This window comes from Esox lucius, chromosome 21 (genome assembly GCF_011004845.1).
Source record: "Esox lucius isolate fEsoLuc1 chromosome 21, fEsoLuc1.pri, whole genome shotgun sequence".
NCBI classification, from domain to species: Eukaryota; Metazoa; Chordata; class Actinopteri; order Esociformes; family Esocidae; genus Esox; species Esox lucius.
Window position 1 is genome coordinate 26,472,581 of NC_047589.1, and position 14,791 is coordinate 26,487,371.

Consider the following 14,791-nt stretch of genomic DNA (forward strand, 5'->3'; position numbering starts at 1 on the left):
GTGATACAGTGATGCCACAATGTGGTTACATTGTCTGATATTGTATGTCACAGTGTGGTTATATAGTCTGATATTGTATGTCACAGTGTGGTTATATAGTCTGATATTGTATGTCACAGTGTGGTTATATAGTCTGATATTGTATGTCACAGTGTGGTTATATAGTCTGATATTGTATGTCACAGTGTGGTTATATAATCTGATATTGTATCTCAGTGTGATTATATAGTCTGATATTGTATCTCACAGTGTGGTTACATAATCTGACATTTTATGTCACAGTGTGGTTATATAATCTGATATTGTATCTCAGTGTGATTATATAGTCTGATATTGTATCTCACAGTGTGGTTATATAGTCTGATATTGTATGTCACAGTGTGGTTATATAATCTGATATTGTATCTCAGTGTGATTATATAGTCTGATATTGTATCTCACAGTGTGGTTACATAATCTGACATTTTATGTCACAGTGTGGTTATATAGTCTGGTATCGTATGGCCTGCGGTGTATTGGCTCTGAGGAGCCTGCCAGGCTGATGTATGAGGTCCACCAGGTGGGTTCTGGGCTGGGGCTGGCACGTTGGGAACTGGGGCATCCCAACACACACAAGGACCTCATTCCAGGCCCGGTCGTACTCCCCCCTCACCAGACTACAGCTCACACCTATCCGGTCAGCCAACACCTGGGGGGAGGGGCAGGCGTTAGGGACCGAAAAACAAAAGGCACCGGGGGAAGTTTCTACACTACCCACCTTGTAGAGCAGCGCCCTGTGGTAGTACGTTCCCTTGTGTATCCGCCCAATGGGGACCACGTTGGACTGAAGTTCCTGGCGTAGCTCGCCGAGGTGGAGCTCCCACGGGAAGTCGTGTTGCCTGTCCTCCGCCACCGGCCCGCCCATCGCCTCGCTCACCAGCCTGACGGTCAGTCACACAGGAGACGGACGCTGAGCGTTGGCACAGGGAGCACCGAAACCGCAGCTTGATGACAAAACGTGAGCGGCCTGTGGTTGCATGCCGGTTATCGGCCCGTCATTACGGCGGCATCTTTCTCACCTGGCCAAGGCGCTGTACTGCTCACGCTCTTCGAGCAGTGGGAGGATGTTTTTGGTGGCCTCGTTGACCAGGGCGTGGAACGCTGCATCGTACGGAAGCCATGGCCTCCCCGTTGCCAGGGTTACATCCAGCCGAGGCTTACCCTCGTCTTCCTCCATCCGTTTTTCGTCTTCATTCCAACCTTTGCTCTTCCCTCTGCTGCAGGATGAGAGTGAGAGAGAGGATGTCCTGTTGATACTTAAACTACTTAATCTCACACACACACACACACACCTTGGGGTTCTGCTGGCTCCCTTGCTGCTGAGTACAGACGTGATGTGAGTCTCGGCAGGACTGTCCTGCTGTCTCTCCTCTGACTGGTCCACTGACACCCTGCATGACAGGTAACACACACACACACACACAGCTGTAATTCATTTTGTGTTCCACTTGATAACCTTCCACAATTTCTTAATGTCCTTAGTCGTATCAACGGATTTGAAGTTAAAGATCATGGCAAGCTTTCCATTCAGGCATCTGTGACGAGCTCTTAGTGATGAGGAAGACCATTGATACTGTTACATACTGTACAAAATAAGTTTTTCCATTTCTTGGAAATACGATATCTTATTTTAATAATTTATTTGAAATTATAAAAATAATATACAGCTCTGGAAAAAATGAAGAGACCACTGCACCTTTTTCTTTCCCTTCCAAAAAAGTTGAAAAGGAAAGTTTTGAGTGAGGAACAGAAGCGTTCAATTTGCAGTGGTGTCTTAATTTTAACCCTTCTGTTGCTCACTCAAAACCTTCCTTTCCAACTTTTTTGGAAAGGAAAGAAAAAGGTGCAGTGGTCTCTTCATTTCTTACAGAGCTGTATTTTCAGTTAATATATCCATGTATTTTTGCTAATCTTTATTAGAGGTGTGAATCATATCATGTCACCGTCATGTCACCGTCATGTCACCACTATGTCACTGCTATGTCACCGCTATGTCACTGCTATGTCACCATTATGTCACAGTCATGTGCTGAGTCTCTGAAGTGTTTTATGTGGTTTTATTAGCTTGATGGGAGTATTGTAGTCAGTTGTGGGAGTATTGCAGTCAGTTGTGGGAGTATTGCAGTCAGTTGTGGGAGTATTGCAGTCAGTTGTGGGAGCATTGCAGTCAGTTGTGGGAGCATTGCAGTTAGTTGTGGGAGCATTGCAGTCAGTTGTGGGAGTATTGCAGTCAGTTGTGGGAGTATTGCAGTCAGTTGTGGGAGTATTGCAGTCAGTTGTGGGTGCATTGCAGTCAGTTGTGGGAGCATTGCAGTCAGTTGTGGGAGTATTGCAGTCAGTTGTGGGAGTATTGCAGTGAGTTGCTGAGGCTTTCAGAGCTGACTTGGCCTCTCAGCCAGAGAGGGCCCGATTAACATGCAGCAGCCACAGTCTCCCCTCTCCCCCATGAACTAACAATAAGATAACTCTATCAAGAACAAGTAAATGCGGTCAGGGGACATTAAAGAGAAAAATATGCAGAAACATATGATTGTCACTGATTCTACTTTAGTTCATATACCATCACTCACCTGGTTGTACTATTTCAGTTAATATTCCATCAGTCACCTGGTCGTACTACTTCAGTTAATATAACATCAGTCACTTGGTCGTACTATTTCAGTTAATATAACATCAGTCACCTGATCGTACTATTTCAGTTAATATAACATCAGTGATCTGGTCGTACTACTTCAGTTAATATACCATCATTCACCAGGTCGTACTACTTCAGTTAATATAACATCAGTGATCTGGTCATACTACTTCAGTTAATATACCATCAGTCACCTGGTCGTACTACTTCAGTTAATATACCATCAGTCACCTGGTCGTACTACTTCAGTTAATATACCATCAGTCACCTGGTCGTACTACTTCAGTTAATATAACATCAGTGATCTGGTCATACTACTTCAGTTAATATACCATCAGTCACCTGGTCGTACTACTTCAGTTAATATAACATCAGTCACTTGACTGTCAGAAATAAGATGAAGGTGGCATTCTTCCTTGGGTCACTCCTGTAACTTGCTATTCCACATGGGAAGTGCATCTCTAAACCCAGACCTTTGTTTAACAGAGCTACACTATTCTATTAGGGCACACAGTGATTAAATATGCCTGGAGTGGTGGGTGTGTGTGAGAGGGCAGGCACACATTTAAAGGGGTGTAAGAGAGGCACAGAGGGGGAGGGGCATTAACAAAGTCAATTCATTGAAACCCAGAAAGACAGAGTCAAACAAAGAGCTTGTGTGCTCGGAGTCTGTCAACGACGGGACAGAGGAAGGCCGAAGCCCAGGAGGGATCAGACGGCTTTCAGAGTCAAGGAGCTCACAGAACAGAAACACCAAGGGTAACCCGAACAATGCAGGTGCCAGTGGCAGTTTGAAGGCGTCTGGTACACAGCACGCTGGATGAAGCCTGGCGTTGGAGGTAATGGCCACCGTACTCACGTGTCGTGGGGTTTGGCGTTGATAGCGATAACTGGCCGTCGCTGGTGAACCGGCTGTTTGGACAAATCCTCTAGAGTCAACACCCTCTGGCCAGCACGAGCCTGACAGACAGACAGACAGAGATGGACAATGAGGGGACAGCCACAGTGAGAGGCTGGCAGGCACATGCTCACCCTAATCCCCACCTGTCCTGGGTCGTAGAAGCCGTCCGCGGTGATGTCGTTGAAGGCCAGGGTGTTGGTCAGACTGTATTTGAGCGACAGGTTGGAGTTCAGAAGCCTCTGATGTGCTGTCTCACTGAACGTACTCCTGCGATTAACTGAGCAGTTGATCTCCTGCAACAAGTCCAGGGCCCTGACAAGCACACACACACACACACACAAAATATAAACCGGTGTTCTGTACAACACACTCTGGTATCACACACGACACACACCCACACACACACACTTTCAGAGATGACACTAAACTGAAATCATAAAGAGCAAAGCTGCCACCTGCTGGCTTCTTAGTGATATTTCCTGTGGATCAATACTAAATTATTTTCTTTAAGGCTTTTCATTATGAATTTTTTTTTGATAGTATGGTTGAAATAAGCCTTAATAACGGAAGACGCTTCACACACAAACACACACACATACTGGTATACACACACCCCAGATTGCACATCTCTATGGCATTAAGCTCATCATTGGCACACACACTGATGGCCCAGCATGCATTGCGGCGTACATCCTTGTGATTGGACCGTAGCAGTTTGACCAATGGAGCAAGGCCTCCAGCGTTCCTCAGCTAAACAACAGGAAGAGATGGAACCAGAGGAGATATTTTTACTTTTTTGGTCTGATGCATTGCTTCCACGACACAAGGCAAACTATGAGTAGGGTGTCACAAATCTGACACGATTCAACCTGGATCCAGGTAAGCCCACACTACCAACCGCGACCAACTCACATCCGCTCGTCCCACAGCGTCGCACGCCAGAACGGAGACGAGCTGCGTGGCACGGACCAGTGTGTGCACGTCTGCAGACCGCAGCGGCTCCAGGAGGGCGGCCATGGCCCCGTGGGACAGGATGCAGCCACGCAGGACTTCCTGTTCAGCCATGTTGGTGAGAACAGCAGCGGCGTGAGCCGCGGCACCAGGGAAGAGATCACAGAGCTGACGAACCAAGCTCTCGACTCCCTCAGCCTCACAGACGGCGCTGAAACGCACGCACGCACGCACGCACGCACGCACGCACGCACAAGTGAGACGTCGTCACATTCGTTGAACGGGGCGAAACTCACCACCGTGTTGTTATACACATAAACACACACACTACTCAACTCACTCTGCGTTGAGCTGACTGCCTTGTGTCAGGGTGAACAAGGCCTGGGCTGCAGCCGGCCTCACCTCTCCTCCCTCACTGTCCAGTAGCTGCACCAGGACACGGACGCCACCTGGAACATATGACGGCAGGGTCAGGTCCGTGTGTTTTGGCGTGCATGCGTGCGTGTGTGCGCGCGTTGGGCCCGTGCTCATCCCACCCAGATTTCTGAAAGCGTCCTTGCTGGCCAGGTTTAGGCCCACGGCGGCGATTGCCAGACAGGCGGCCACCCCCACGCCGTCGCCCTCCACCGACAGCAGGTCGAGCAGAGACTTCTCTATGTCCTGCTCGTGGAGCAGCCTGCGACAGTTCTCCGCTGAGAGAGAAACGGGGAGAGAGGGTGAGAGGTGATGACGGGGGGGGGGGGGGGGGGGTCATAGGTGAAACACACTCAGCCCTCACAGCTCTGAGCCACTCTGCAGACAAGCCGGGCGGCCTGCGTCTGTACGTCCGACCGGGCGGGAGTGGAGACAAACCGTAACAGCGTCTGGAGACCTCCGGCCTCGCGGATCGGCTGGAGACTGTCTCCGTCTTCCAGACAGTTGGAGAACACCCGGAGAGCTTCTCCGTGCAGGTCGCAGAACTCCTACAGAACACGGGGGATAACGCTTAGTTCACGAGGCGTAACAGACTAAACGGAATGGGCACATTAACTGCAGGCACGTCAGAGTGCGTTATATGAATGTGTGAGCCAGGTGGGTCTGATCCGAAGCACAGACCCTGTTGCGGAGGACCTCCAGCAGCCTGTCAAAGCCCTGCTCCTCCTTGAAGGTGACCTGGGCGCCACGATCCATGGTTACCATCGCCAGGGTCCTCAGGGCCAGCTGCTGGATGATCGGGAACTCAGATCTCAACAGCTCCAGTAGCACTGGGACGCCATTTAGGTCGCGAACGGCCACGCGGCTTTGGAGGTCCTGAACACATGGAACGTGTGTGACTTTGATTTGGCAATGTTGCGATCAAAACCCAGGCACGTCTCACACACACACACACACACACACACACAAAACACACACCTGCACCAGGTGGAAGATACACTCCAAAGAGTTCTTCTGGACGTCTGGGTCCGGGCTGGACAGCAGCTGGAGGAGCGGCGCCAGTCCTTCCTGCTCCGAGATCTGGACCTTACAGCTGAAGTTCACCGATAGCGAGGCCAGGCACAGAGTGGCAAACTCATGGACCAGCACATCCTCTGACACAGGGAGATACACAGATAAACACACACAGATAAACATATATATATATACACACACACACACACACACATACATACATACATACATACATACATACATACATACATACATACATACATAAATACATACACACATACGTGTGTGTGTGTGTGTGTGTGTGTGTCTGTTTTCCTGTGTGTCTATGGGTTTATTCCTGTGTGTTTATGTCTATGCATGTGTTTTGTGTGTCTACATGTGTGCATTACTGTGTGTGTGTTTTTATATACACACACACACATACACATGTACAGGTGCTGGCCTTAAATTAGAATATCATCAAAAAGTTGATTTATTTCAGTAATTCCATTCAAAAAGTGAAACTTGTATAATGTATACATTCACTCCACACAGACTGATTTATTTTGAGAGTTTATTTCTTTTAATTGTGATGATTATAACTGACAACTAATGAAAACCCCAAATTCAGTATCTCAGAAATTTAGAATATTGTGAAAAGGTTCAATATTGAAGACACCTGGTGCCACACTCAATCAGCTAATTAATCCAAAACACCTGCAAAGGCCTTTAAATGGTCAGAAGCGTCTCGCCTGGGCTAAAGACAAAAAGGACTGGATTGCGGCTGAGTGGTCCAAAGTTATGTTCTCTGATGAAAGTACATTTTGCATTTCCTTTGGAAATCAAGGTCCCAGAGTCTGGAGGAAGAGAGGAGAGGCACATAATCCACGTTGCTTGAAGTCCAGTGTAAAGTTTCCACAGTCAGTGATGGTTTGGGATGCCATGTCATCTGCTGGTGTTGGTCCAATGTGTTTTCTGAGGTCCAAGGTCAACGCAGCCGAAGGTTTAGAGCACTTCATGCTTCCTGCTGCTGACCAACTTTATGGTGATGCAGATTTCATTTTCCAACAGGACTTGGCAGCTGCACACAGTGCCAAAGCTACCAGTACCTGGTTTAAGGACCATGGTATCCCTGTTCTTAATTGGCCAGCAAACTCGCCTGACCTTAACCCTATAGAATATCTATGGGGTATTGTGAAGAGGAAGATGCGATACGCCAGACCCAACAATGCAGAAGAGATGAAGGCCACTATCAGAGCAACCTGGGCTCTCATAACACCTGAGCAGTGCCACAGACTGATCGACTCCATGCCACGCCGCATTGCTGCAGTAATTCAGGCAAAAGGAGCCCCAACTAAGTATTGAGGATTGTACATGCTCATACTTTTCATGTTCATACTTTTCAGTTGCCCAACATTTCTAAAAATCAGTTTTTTGTATTGGTCTTAAGTAATAATAACATTTTCTGAGATACTGAATTTGGGATTTTCATTAGTTGTCAGTTATAATCATCACAATTAAAAGAAATAAACACTTCAAATATATCAGTTTGTGTGGAATGAATGTATATATTATACAAGTTTCACTTGTTGAATGGAATGACTGAAATAAATCAACTTTCTGATGATATTCAAATTTTATGACCAGCACCTGTGTATGTATGTATAAATACGTATATGCATACACACACACACATATATACATACAGACATTTATTTAATGACCAGTAAAAACATTTGATTGATGGATACTCAAAAATATATGAGAGCCACGCCACTGTCAAACATCCAGCCAAAGCATACCCTCAGGTGACAGTTTCCCAATGATAGAAGGAATTACATCTAATTTCTTCAGAAGTCTTTTGACATCGCCTTAAAAAATAGAGCAGAAACAAAAATTACCTCTAATTTCCAGCTTCAGACACAATTTGATTGACACTTCAAACGCCAACTGTAGACAACTAATATAGTTATGGCATTTTGTTACTACTACACCAGTAACTGTTGTTATCCTACAGAAGCATAGAGAAGTGGTCCTTACTGTTGGCAGCCATGACCCCGAGGGCCATGAAGGCGTTGCGGCGAACCTGTCTGTCCTCATGGGAGATAAGGCGAGACAAAGGCTCCACCGCCCCAAGCCCCAGCAGAGAACTTCTGTTCTCATCACCTGCCACCAGGGGGAGACAATGTGACAGGGAAAGAGACAGGGCGGAGAGAGAGCTGTCTTTATATTGAGTAGGTTAGGCGCTCGCAATCTTTGGTAAAGGGTCTAAAAAAACACTTTCATTATTACATAGATTTCCGCAGTTTCAAATAATGTGAATGTCTGAAATAACTGTGGTAATCTATGTAATAATAAAAGGCAAATTAATGGGATTTGCTGCTTGCTTGTGGCAGTTAGTTGAATTACAGCAACAACTAAACAAAAACGGTAGGCTAAAACTAGATTTTTGCTTAAAAAACAATAATTAAAAACTAGTTTAGTAACCACGAATACTTTTAAGTAAATGATATTATTGAGTAAATGTTTGAAAACACAATCATTCCCCTGTTACTGCTGATCTATTAGTGACAATTTCATATATTATAATCCCTAAACAAAAAATGATATACCATGTCCCTCTAAGAAAGAATACCATATTGCTATGACGTTAGTTCTCTTGCCAAAATGTAAGGGAAAAATAGCCACCTTTTTCAGCAAATTTGTGGATGGCTTCACAAGCTTTAGCCAACACTTCCTCTTCAGGAGAACTGAGCAGGAGGACAACAGTGGCTGCTTTCTTACTCTCAATCGGCAGAGGGTCAAACTAGAGAATGCCGTAGTGATACGCATGTAAGTGATTTTACACATAAAACGGCCCAGGTTGAAAATTACCCGGATGGTAAAACCGACAAGCATTAAAGATTCAATATTTAGTATTTTTCTTAGTAATCGTGTCGGATGTAGCCAGCCGGTTTATTTTAAAGCCATTGTATTGACACACAACCATAGCAATGTGATCTTAATCTTCTTACCACATCCTTAGATAGAGGCTCAGTCTCTTTCTTCACTTTCTTCCCCATCCTGAAACAAAAACCTTTTTCTGAAAAAGTTTTAAACTATTTACACAGTACTGTTATACAGCGGCTATTTGTACTGAGTTGAGGCAGCCAGAAATGTTAATTGATACTAGCTGTATGGATCTATTTTTCATGGGAGATTCACAATACGTGACTTTAGAGTTAATTTAAGATTACAATTATAATTTTAGAGAAATATTTTACCTGATGTTTAAGTCTGTGGATGGTCAGTACCTAGCAAGCTAGGTGGCCTATGTTTTTCGACTAGCTAGTAATGTTTTGACATTTCGTTGCTAAGCGACGGATGCCACCGGGTCTGGTTTTAGTGAACCAAAACGGAAGCATGAAAATAAATTGGAAAATGTTACCGAAACGATGGAAAGGTATTTCGTTTAAAATGACGTGCCACACTGATACAAAATAAATGTCTAGGCTAGTACATCACAAGAGCACCAACAAAAACGTAAACAAGACAGCTCATCTTCACTTGGGTGTGTCACGTCCGGTGTTCGAGAGGATCAAAACGACTGCAGACGATAACAGATCCGAGAAGCACCTAAGATCATTTGCGTTGTTTGTTAACGTAAATTGGTGCGTGCGTCGAAATAAACGAATCCCCATATCACATAAAACAGTGGTCATATGTGTGTAAACATAAGGAGGGCTCAAAAAGCACATTCATTTGTGTACTACTTTATACGTTACTAATCTAGGTAAAAGTTGATTCCTGTTTTAGTCAAAATTGTTCACGTAAGATGGGCTAAAAAATAGAATGGTGCAGTTGGTGAGAAACAACTATAGCCACACTCTGAAAATAAAATATTTTTGGAGGGTCCTTTATGGGTTCTTCACATTGAAACTGTGGGGGAACCCCTACATAAGTAGGGGAACCGCCTACATGCATAAATGTGTAAAGTTGTTATATAACATATTGCCTATATGCCATAATGTCGGTACATCAAAGATCTTTTTGACTTGATATTTTTGAAAATACATCTTTGAATGTATTGGAAAAATTGCTGGTGTGTATCTGGAGCAATGATGTCGCCCTGAGCATACTGGGCATGAATAATAGATTTCATCTGAGGCATATATCAATTTAAAACTAAAGCTTGTCTCTTGATGCCTGACACCTCGATAATGTGTATCAGCTAGAAAACATGCAACAAAGAGGTATTTGCCCTGTCCCGGGCATCCATTAATATCAGTCAAGTCAACAATAGGAATAATTTAATAAACCAAAATTTTTACCTCACCTAAGCTCGATAGTTTAAATTATGTTCATTAAGCTGGGCACATATTTACAAAAACATTATTAAACAAAACAATGTTGGCAGTTGATGTTGATATATATGAAACACATCTGATGTGCTTCCCAAGAGGAGGTAAGACAGCCATATTTGATTACTTACTTGGGTATCTGGACAATACTGCCCAATGGCACCGTCCTCCGAGGGCTATCTGGGGGGCTGTGACATTATAATGTGTCAATATTGTAAGGCTTATCTTTCCCCATTTATTTGAAAGTATTTACCTAAACGGGATATACTTGACTTACACTAACATTCGTAGGTTTGGGGTTACTTAGACATTTCCTTGTTTTCCATGAAAACATACATGAAATGAGTATGAATAGGAAGTATAGCCAAATTAATTGGAAATATAATCATTGACATGGTTAGAAATAATGATTTTAATTAAAATAATAGTGTCCTTCAAACTTTTATTTTCATCAAAGAATCCTCCATTTGCAGCAATTACAGGCTTGTAGAGATTTGAAATTCTAGTTGTCGATTTGTTAAGGTAATCTGAAGAGAATTCACCCCATGCTTCCTGAAGCACCTCCCACAAATTGGATTGGCTTGATGGGCACTTACATATCGTACCATCAAGCTGCTTCCACAACAGCTCAAAAGGATTGACCTCCAATGACTGTGCTGGCTGCTCCATTATAGACAGAAACCAGCTGACTGCTTCTTCCCTAAATAGTTCTTGCATAGTTTGGAGCTGTGCTGTGGGTCATTGTCCTTTTGTAGGAGGAAACTGTCTCCAATGAAGTGCAGTCCACATTGTATGGCATGGCGTTGCATAATGGAGTGATAGATCCTTCTTCAAGATCTCTTTTACCATGTACAAATCCCCTACTTGACCACCACCAAAGCACCCCCAGACCATCACATTGCCTCCACCATGCAGATGGCGTCAAGCACTCCTCCAGCATCTTTTCATTTGGTCTGCATCTCACAAATGTTCTTCTTTGTGATCCGAACACCTTAAACTTAGATTTGTCTGTCCATAACAATTGTTTCCAATCTTCCTCGGCCCAGTGTCTGTGTTCTTTTGCCCATCTTAATCTTTTTTTATTGACCAGTCTGAGATATGGCTTTTTTTGTAACTCTGCCTTAAAGGCCCGCATCCCGGAGTTGCCTCTTCACTGTTCACATTGAGACTGATGTTTTGTGGGTACAATTTACGAAGCTGCCAGTTGAGGGTCTGTGAGGCATCTGTTTCTCAAACTAGACTTGTCCTCTTACTCAGTTGTGCCCCAGGGCCTCCCACTCCTCTTTCGATTCTGGTTACAGTCTGTTTGCGCTGTTCTGTGAAGGGAGTAGCACAAAGCATTGTACAAGATCTTCAGTTTCTTTTCAGATTTTCAAATGAAGTAGCCTTCATTTCTCAGAACAAGTATAGTCTGATGAGTTTCAGAAGAAAGTTGTTTGTTTCTGGCCATTTTGAGCCTGTAATCGAATGCACAATTGCTGATGTTCCAGATACTCAAGTAGTCTAAAGAAGGACAGTTTTATTGCTTCTTTAATAAGCACAGCAGTTTTCAGCTGTGAAACATAATTGCAAAGGGGTTTTCTAATGATCAGTTAGCATTTTATAATGATAAACTTCGCAAACACAGCGTGCCATTGGAATGGGCCTCTGTACGCCTATGTAGATATTACATTGAAAATCAGCCACTACTCATTTACAACATTAACAATGTCTCCACTATTTCTGATCAATTTATGTTATTTTAATGGATTTGTTTTTGCTTTTCTTTCAAAAATAAGGACATTTCTAAGTGACCCGAAACTTTTGAACAGTTGTGTATTTCTGAAGGCATTGATATTCTGCTAATAATTTACGCTCCATGGAAAGCCATGCAGTCAGTATAATTCATTTAAAAGTATTTCTTTTGAAAAGTTGTACCAGATTGACGCTTTCTGCTGATACCAGTCTGTGTGTTGGTGAATCATTTATATGGTTGATGATGACAGCCAGACAACATCATGCTATATATATATAAAAAAAAGAACGAAATCACAGGCTGTGGCTTTCTATCAACTGTTTTTTCTGTTTATTGCCAACTTGCTCAGCAAGATATTAACCTTGCATGCCTTGGCAACCCAAGGGCCAATTTAGATTTCACAGCAAATTATAATATTTGCCCTATGGGGCTATTGTGCATCCACTCCTTGCATAGTCAACACTGTCAGCACAAACAATATGTCAACCCCACTGTCATCTGACTGATTTTGTGTTATGAGTATTCTAGAATAATGTGGCATTAAACATTGTTTTTCATGAGGGGTTTGGTTAGTGTTTATTGGTTTACATTATTTAAATAGGGTAATATGCCTGCGTGCCATTGGGCTGTTATGTATTTATTGTATGGTCTGGCTTTCCGAATGGCCCATCAATGTCCACTCTTTCGGTTTTATTTTACACTGTTCTGTAGCTTTAAGACATTGCCGGCCTTTCTCCAGCAGCACAGAGGCCTCTGGTATGAAGAGGGTGAGTCATGAACCAAATGAGCTCCACATCAGCATCCGCAGGCAGAGCGGGGCTTCCTCCACCACCACCACCACCACCGCGACACACTGACACGGCACCGCAGAGCAGCTGGAAAGAGCTCACTCTGCACCAAAACACCCAGACGACCTCCAAAAGCATTATGGCCCCTCTGGCCGTGCGGGACACAGTCATTACATTGTCAGAGGCACGCCTGCCCTGAGTGATACAGATTAATCTCAAATAAAGCACAGAGGCCGGGGGGATGGGATGTGTGGACATTGTGTGGCTTTTAACCAATGCATTATTAGTGAATGCAAAAGGACATGAATACTGTACGAACGTACACACACAGACAGCAGCAGGCACATGGCAGATAATGTTCCTATGAAATAAAAAGCATGAACATTAATCAACGTCACATTATATTTCAGTATAGTATTTTTAAAGAGAGAGAGTGAGAGAGCGAGAGATAAAGATAAAGAGTGAGATGAAGGCAAAGAGACGTGCAGAGGTTAGATTGCAGTGAATAGAACTGAGGTGATAGGGTTACAGGCTGCTGACATTACGCATATTATTATATTGTTATGTCTGATTGCTTCCAAAGATAAACAGAACTTCCGTATTTGTAATGATCTGAATCTAGTATATAAATGCAGATCTGGATGGTTTCCAAAAGATGGTTTGAGTCTTTGTTCCTGTCTTAACTAATGTGGACAGATTAAAGTGTTTGCCATTATTTTTCTTTTAAATTTGAGATTTAACTCTTAACTTTAAAATACCATGGTTTACATCACAATAACCACCTTTGTCAGCCAAGTCCCGAATTTACTTTGAAAGATATATCCACAATAGGTAGTAATGCTATTGTTGGTTATACAACTAATGAAAATGTGGCACAGGCTATCTCAGAAAGTGGTGTCTCGAATTATCAATTTCTGCATATTTACTCAGTGAAACTCAAAAGTATTTTGGCCCTGAGGACTGGAGATGAATAGCCATCCTAATACGCATCCATGAGTAAATGTTAATCTGGACATACGCCAAATATTGTGTTCATTAATATGTGGTCTGTTCATTATTAATTGGTTGATTTCTCAGTTGTATTTCAGTGCACAAACTCAGTAGAAGAGTGGGAGTATGTAGTCAATTAAGTTATTTTTATTATTGTAAGATAGAATAACCAAGCTATGAATGGTATAACTTGTAAACTATACAAAAATTGCTAGCAAGGTAATTGGCTAATGTTACCCAATTACACAACTAATGTAAAAAATTTACAGATTTGAGTATGACAAAGTCTCTAGCTAACGTTAGTCTATAAACAAAACATGGCATTAGGTGAAATTGCAATCAAAGGTAAGATGAATGCAAAGGACATTTGGGTCTTTGTAGGTGTCCCTAACAAAAGTATAATTAAGCATTAAAGAATTTAGTGAAAATTGTCCATTACCTCTATTTTGCATACAAAAATAGCAATAAAATAGAGAGTCAATTTGCTAAACAGTTAGTCCAACAAAACCTATTTTGTTAGTTTATTTTACAGTACATATATTATATCAGTATGCGTGTAATGGGCTTCCATATTACTTCACTGCAACAGTAATTGGCTTATCTTTAGATTGATATAGCAGTTACCAAGCATGCCCTCAAGACTGAATATTGCTGGTTCTAATCAGAACCAGGTAAAACTGCTTTTTAATATTTTGTCCTACCATCATGAAATGCCATTCCAAACAATATTAAGTGAAATGTTTTAGACATAACAAATTTGATAAGGTTTTATTGTTGTAATACAGGGCTCAGCTGTGAAAGAGACCTTGGTCTCAGTTGATTTCTCTGTGTAAATACTTCAAACTACCCTTGGGTTTCCTTGATTCTAAAGATAGGATGAGGAGTGGTTTAATTAGACCATGCCCCAAATGTATGTACACACCGCGGTGTACTTCATTAACTCCCATGTAATAAAACTAACGTTCATGTGTGATCCTAAACAAACTACGAACACTTAATTTGTTT

The 14,791-nt window shown here is 42.8% G+C and overlaps 1 protein-coding gene across 5 annotated transcripts; it reads right to left on the reverse strand.

Moving 5' to 3' along the window:
* Positions 1-38: 38 nt before the first annotated feature.
* On the reverse strand, positions 39-9,825 carry armc3 (armadillo repeat containing 3). Of its 5 annotated transcripts, none has more exons than XM_034289280.1 (17): positions 9,197-9,825; positions 8,948-8,996; positions 8,622-8,739; positions 7,974-8,099; positions 7,736-7,804; positions 5,919-6,094; positions 5,622-5,816; positions 5,305-5,488; positions 4,867-5,218; positions 4,488-4,737; positions 4,189-4,325; positions 3,719-3,887; positions 3,534-3,634; positions 1,059-1,430; positions 758-920; positions 458-688; positions 39-263 (listed from the first exon to the last, which is right to left on the reverse strand). In XM_034289280.1, exons 2-16 carry the CDS (start codon positions 8,993-8,995, stop codon positions 482-484), a joined length of 2,667 nt encoding a protein of 888 aa, XP_034145171.1. In that variant the 5' UTR covers position 8,996; positions 9,197-9,825; the 3' UTR covers positions 39-263; positions 458-481. The 5 variants fall into 5 exon arrangements, with proteins under 5 accessions (XP_034145171.1, XP_012995206.2, XP_012995205.2 ...); XM_013139752.4 differs by having other exon boundaries at positions 39-688; positions 1,059-1,256; positions 1,332-1,430; positions 9,197-9,820; XM_013139751.4 differs by having other exon boundaries at positions 39-688.
* Positions 9,826-14,791: the final 4,966 nt, after the last annotated feature.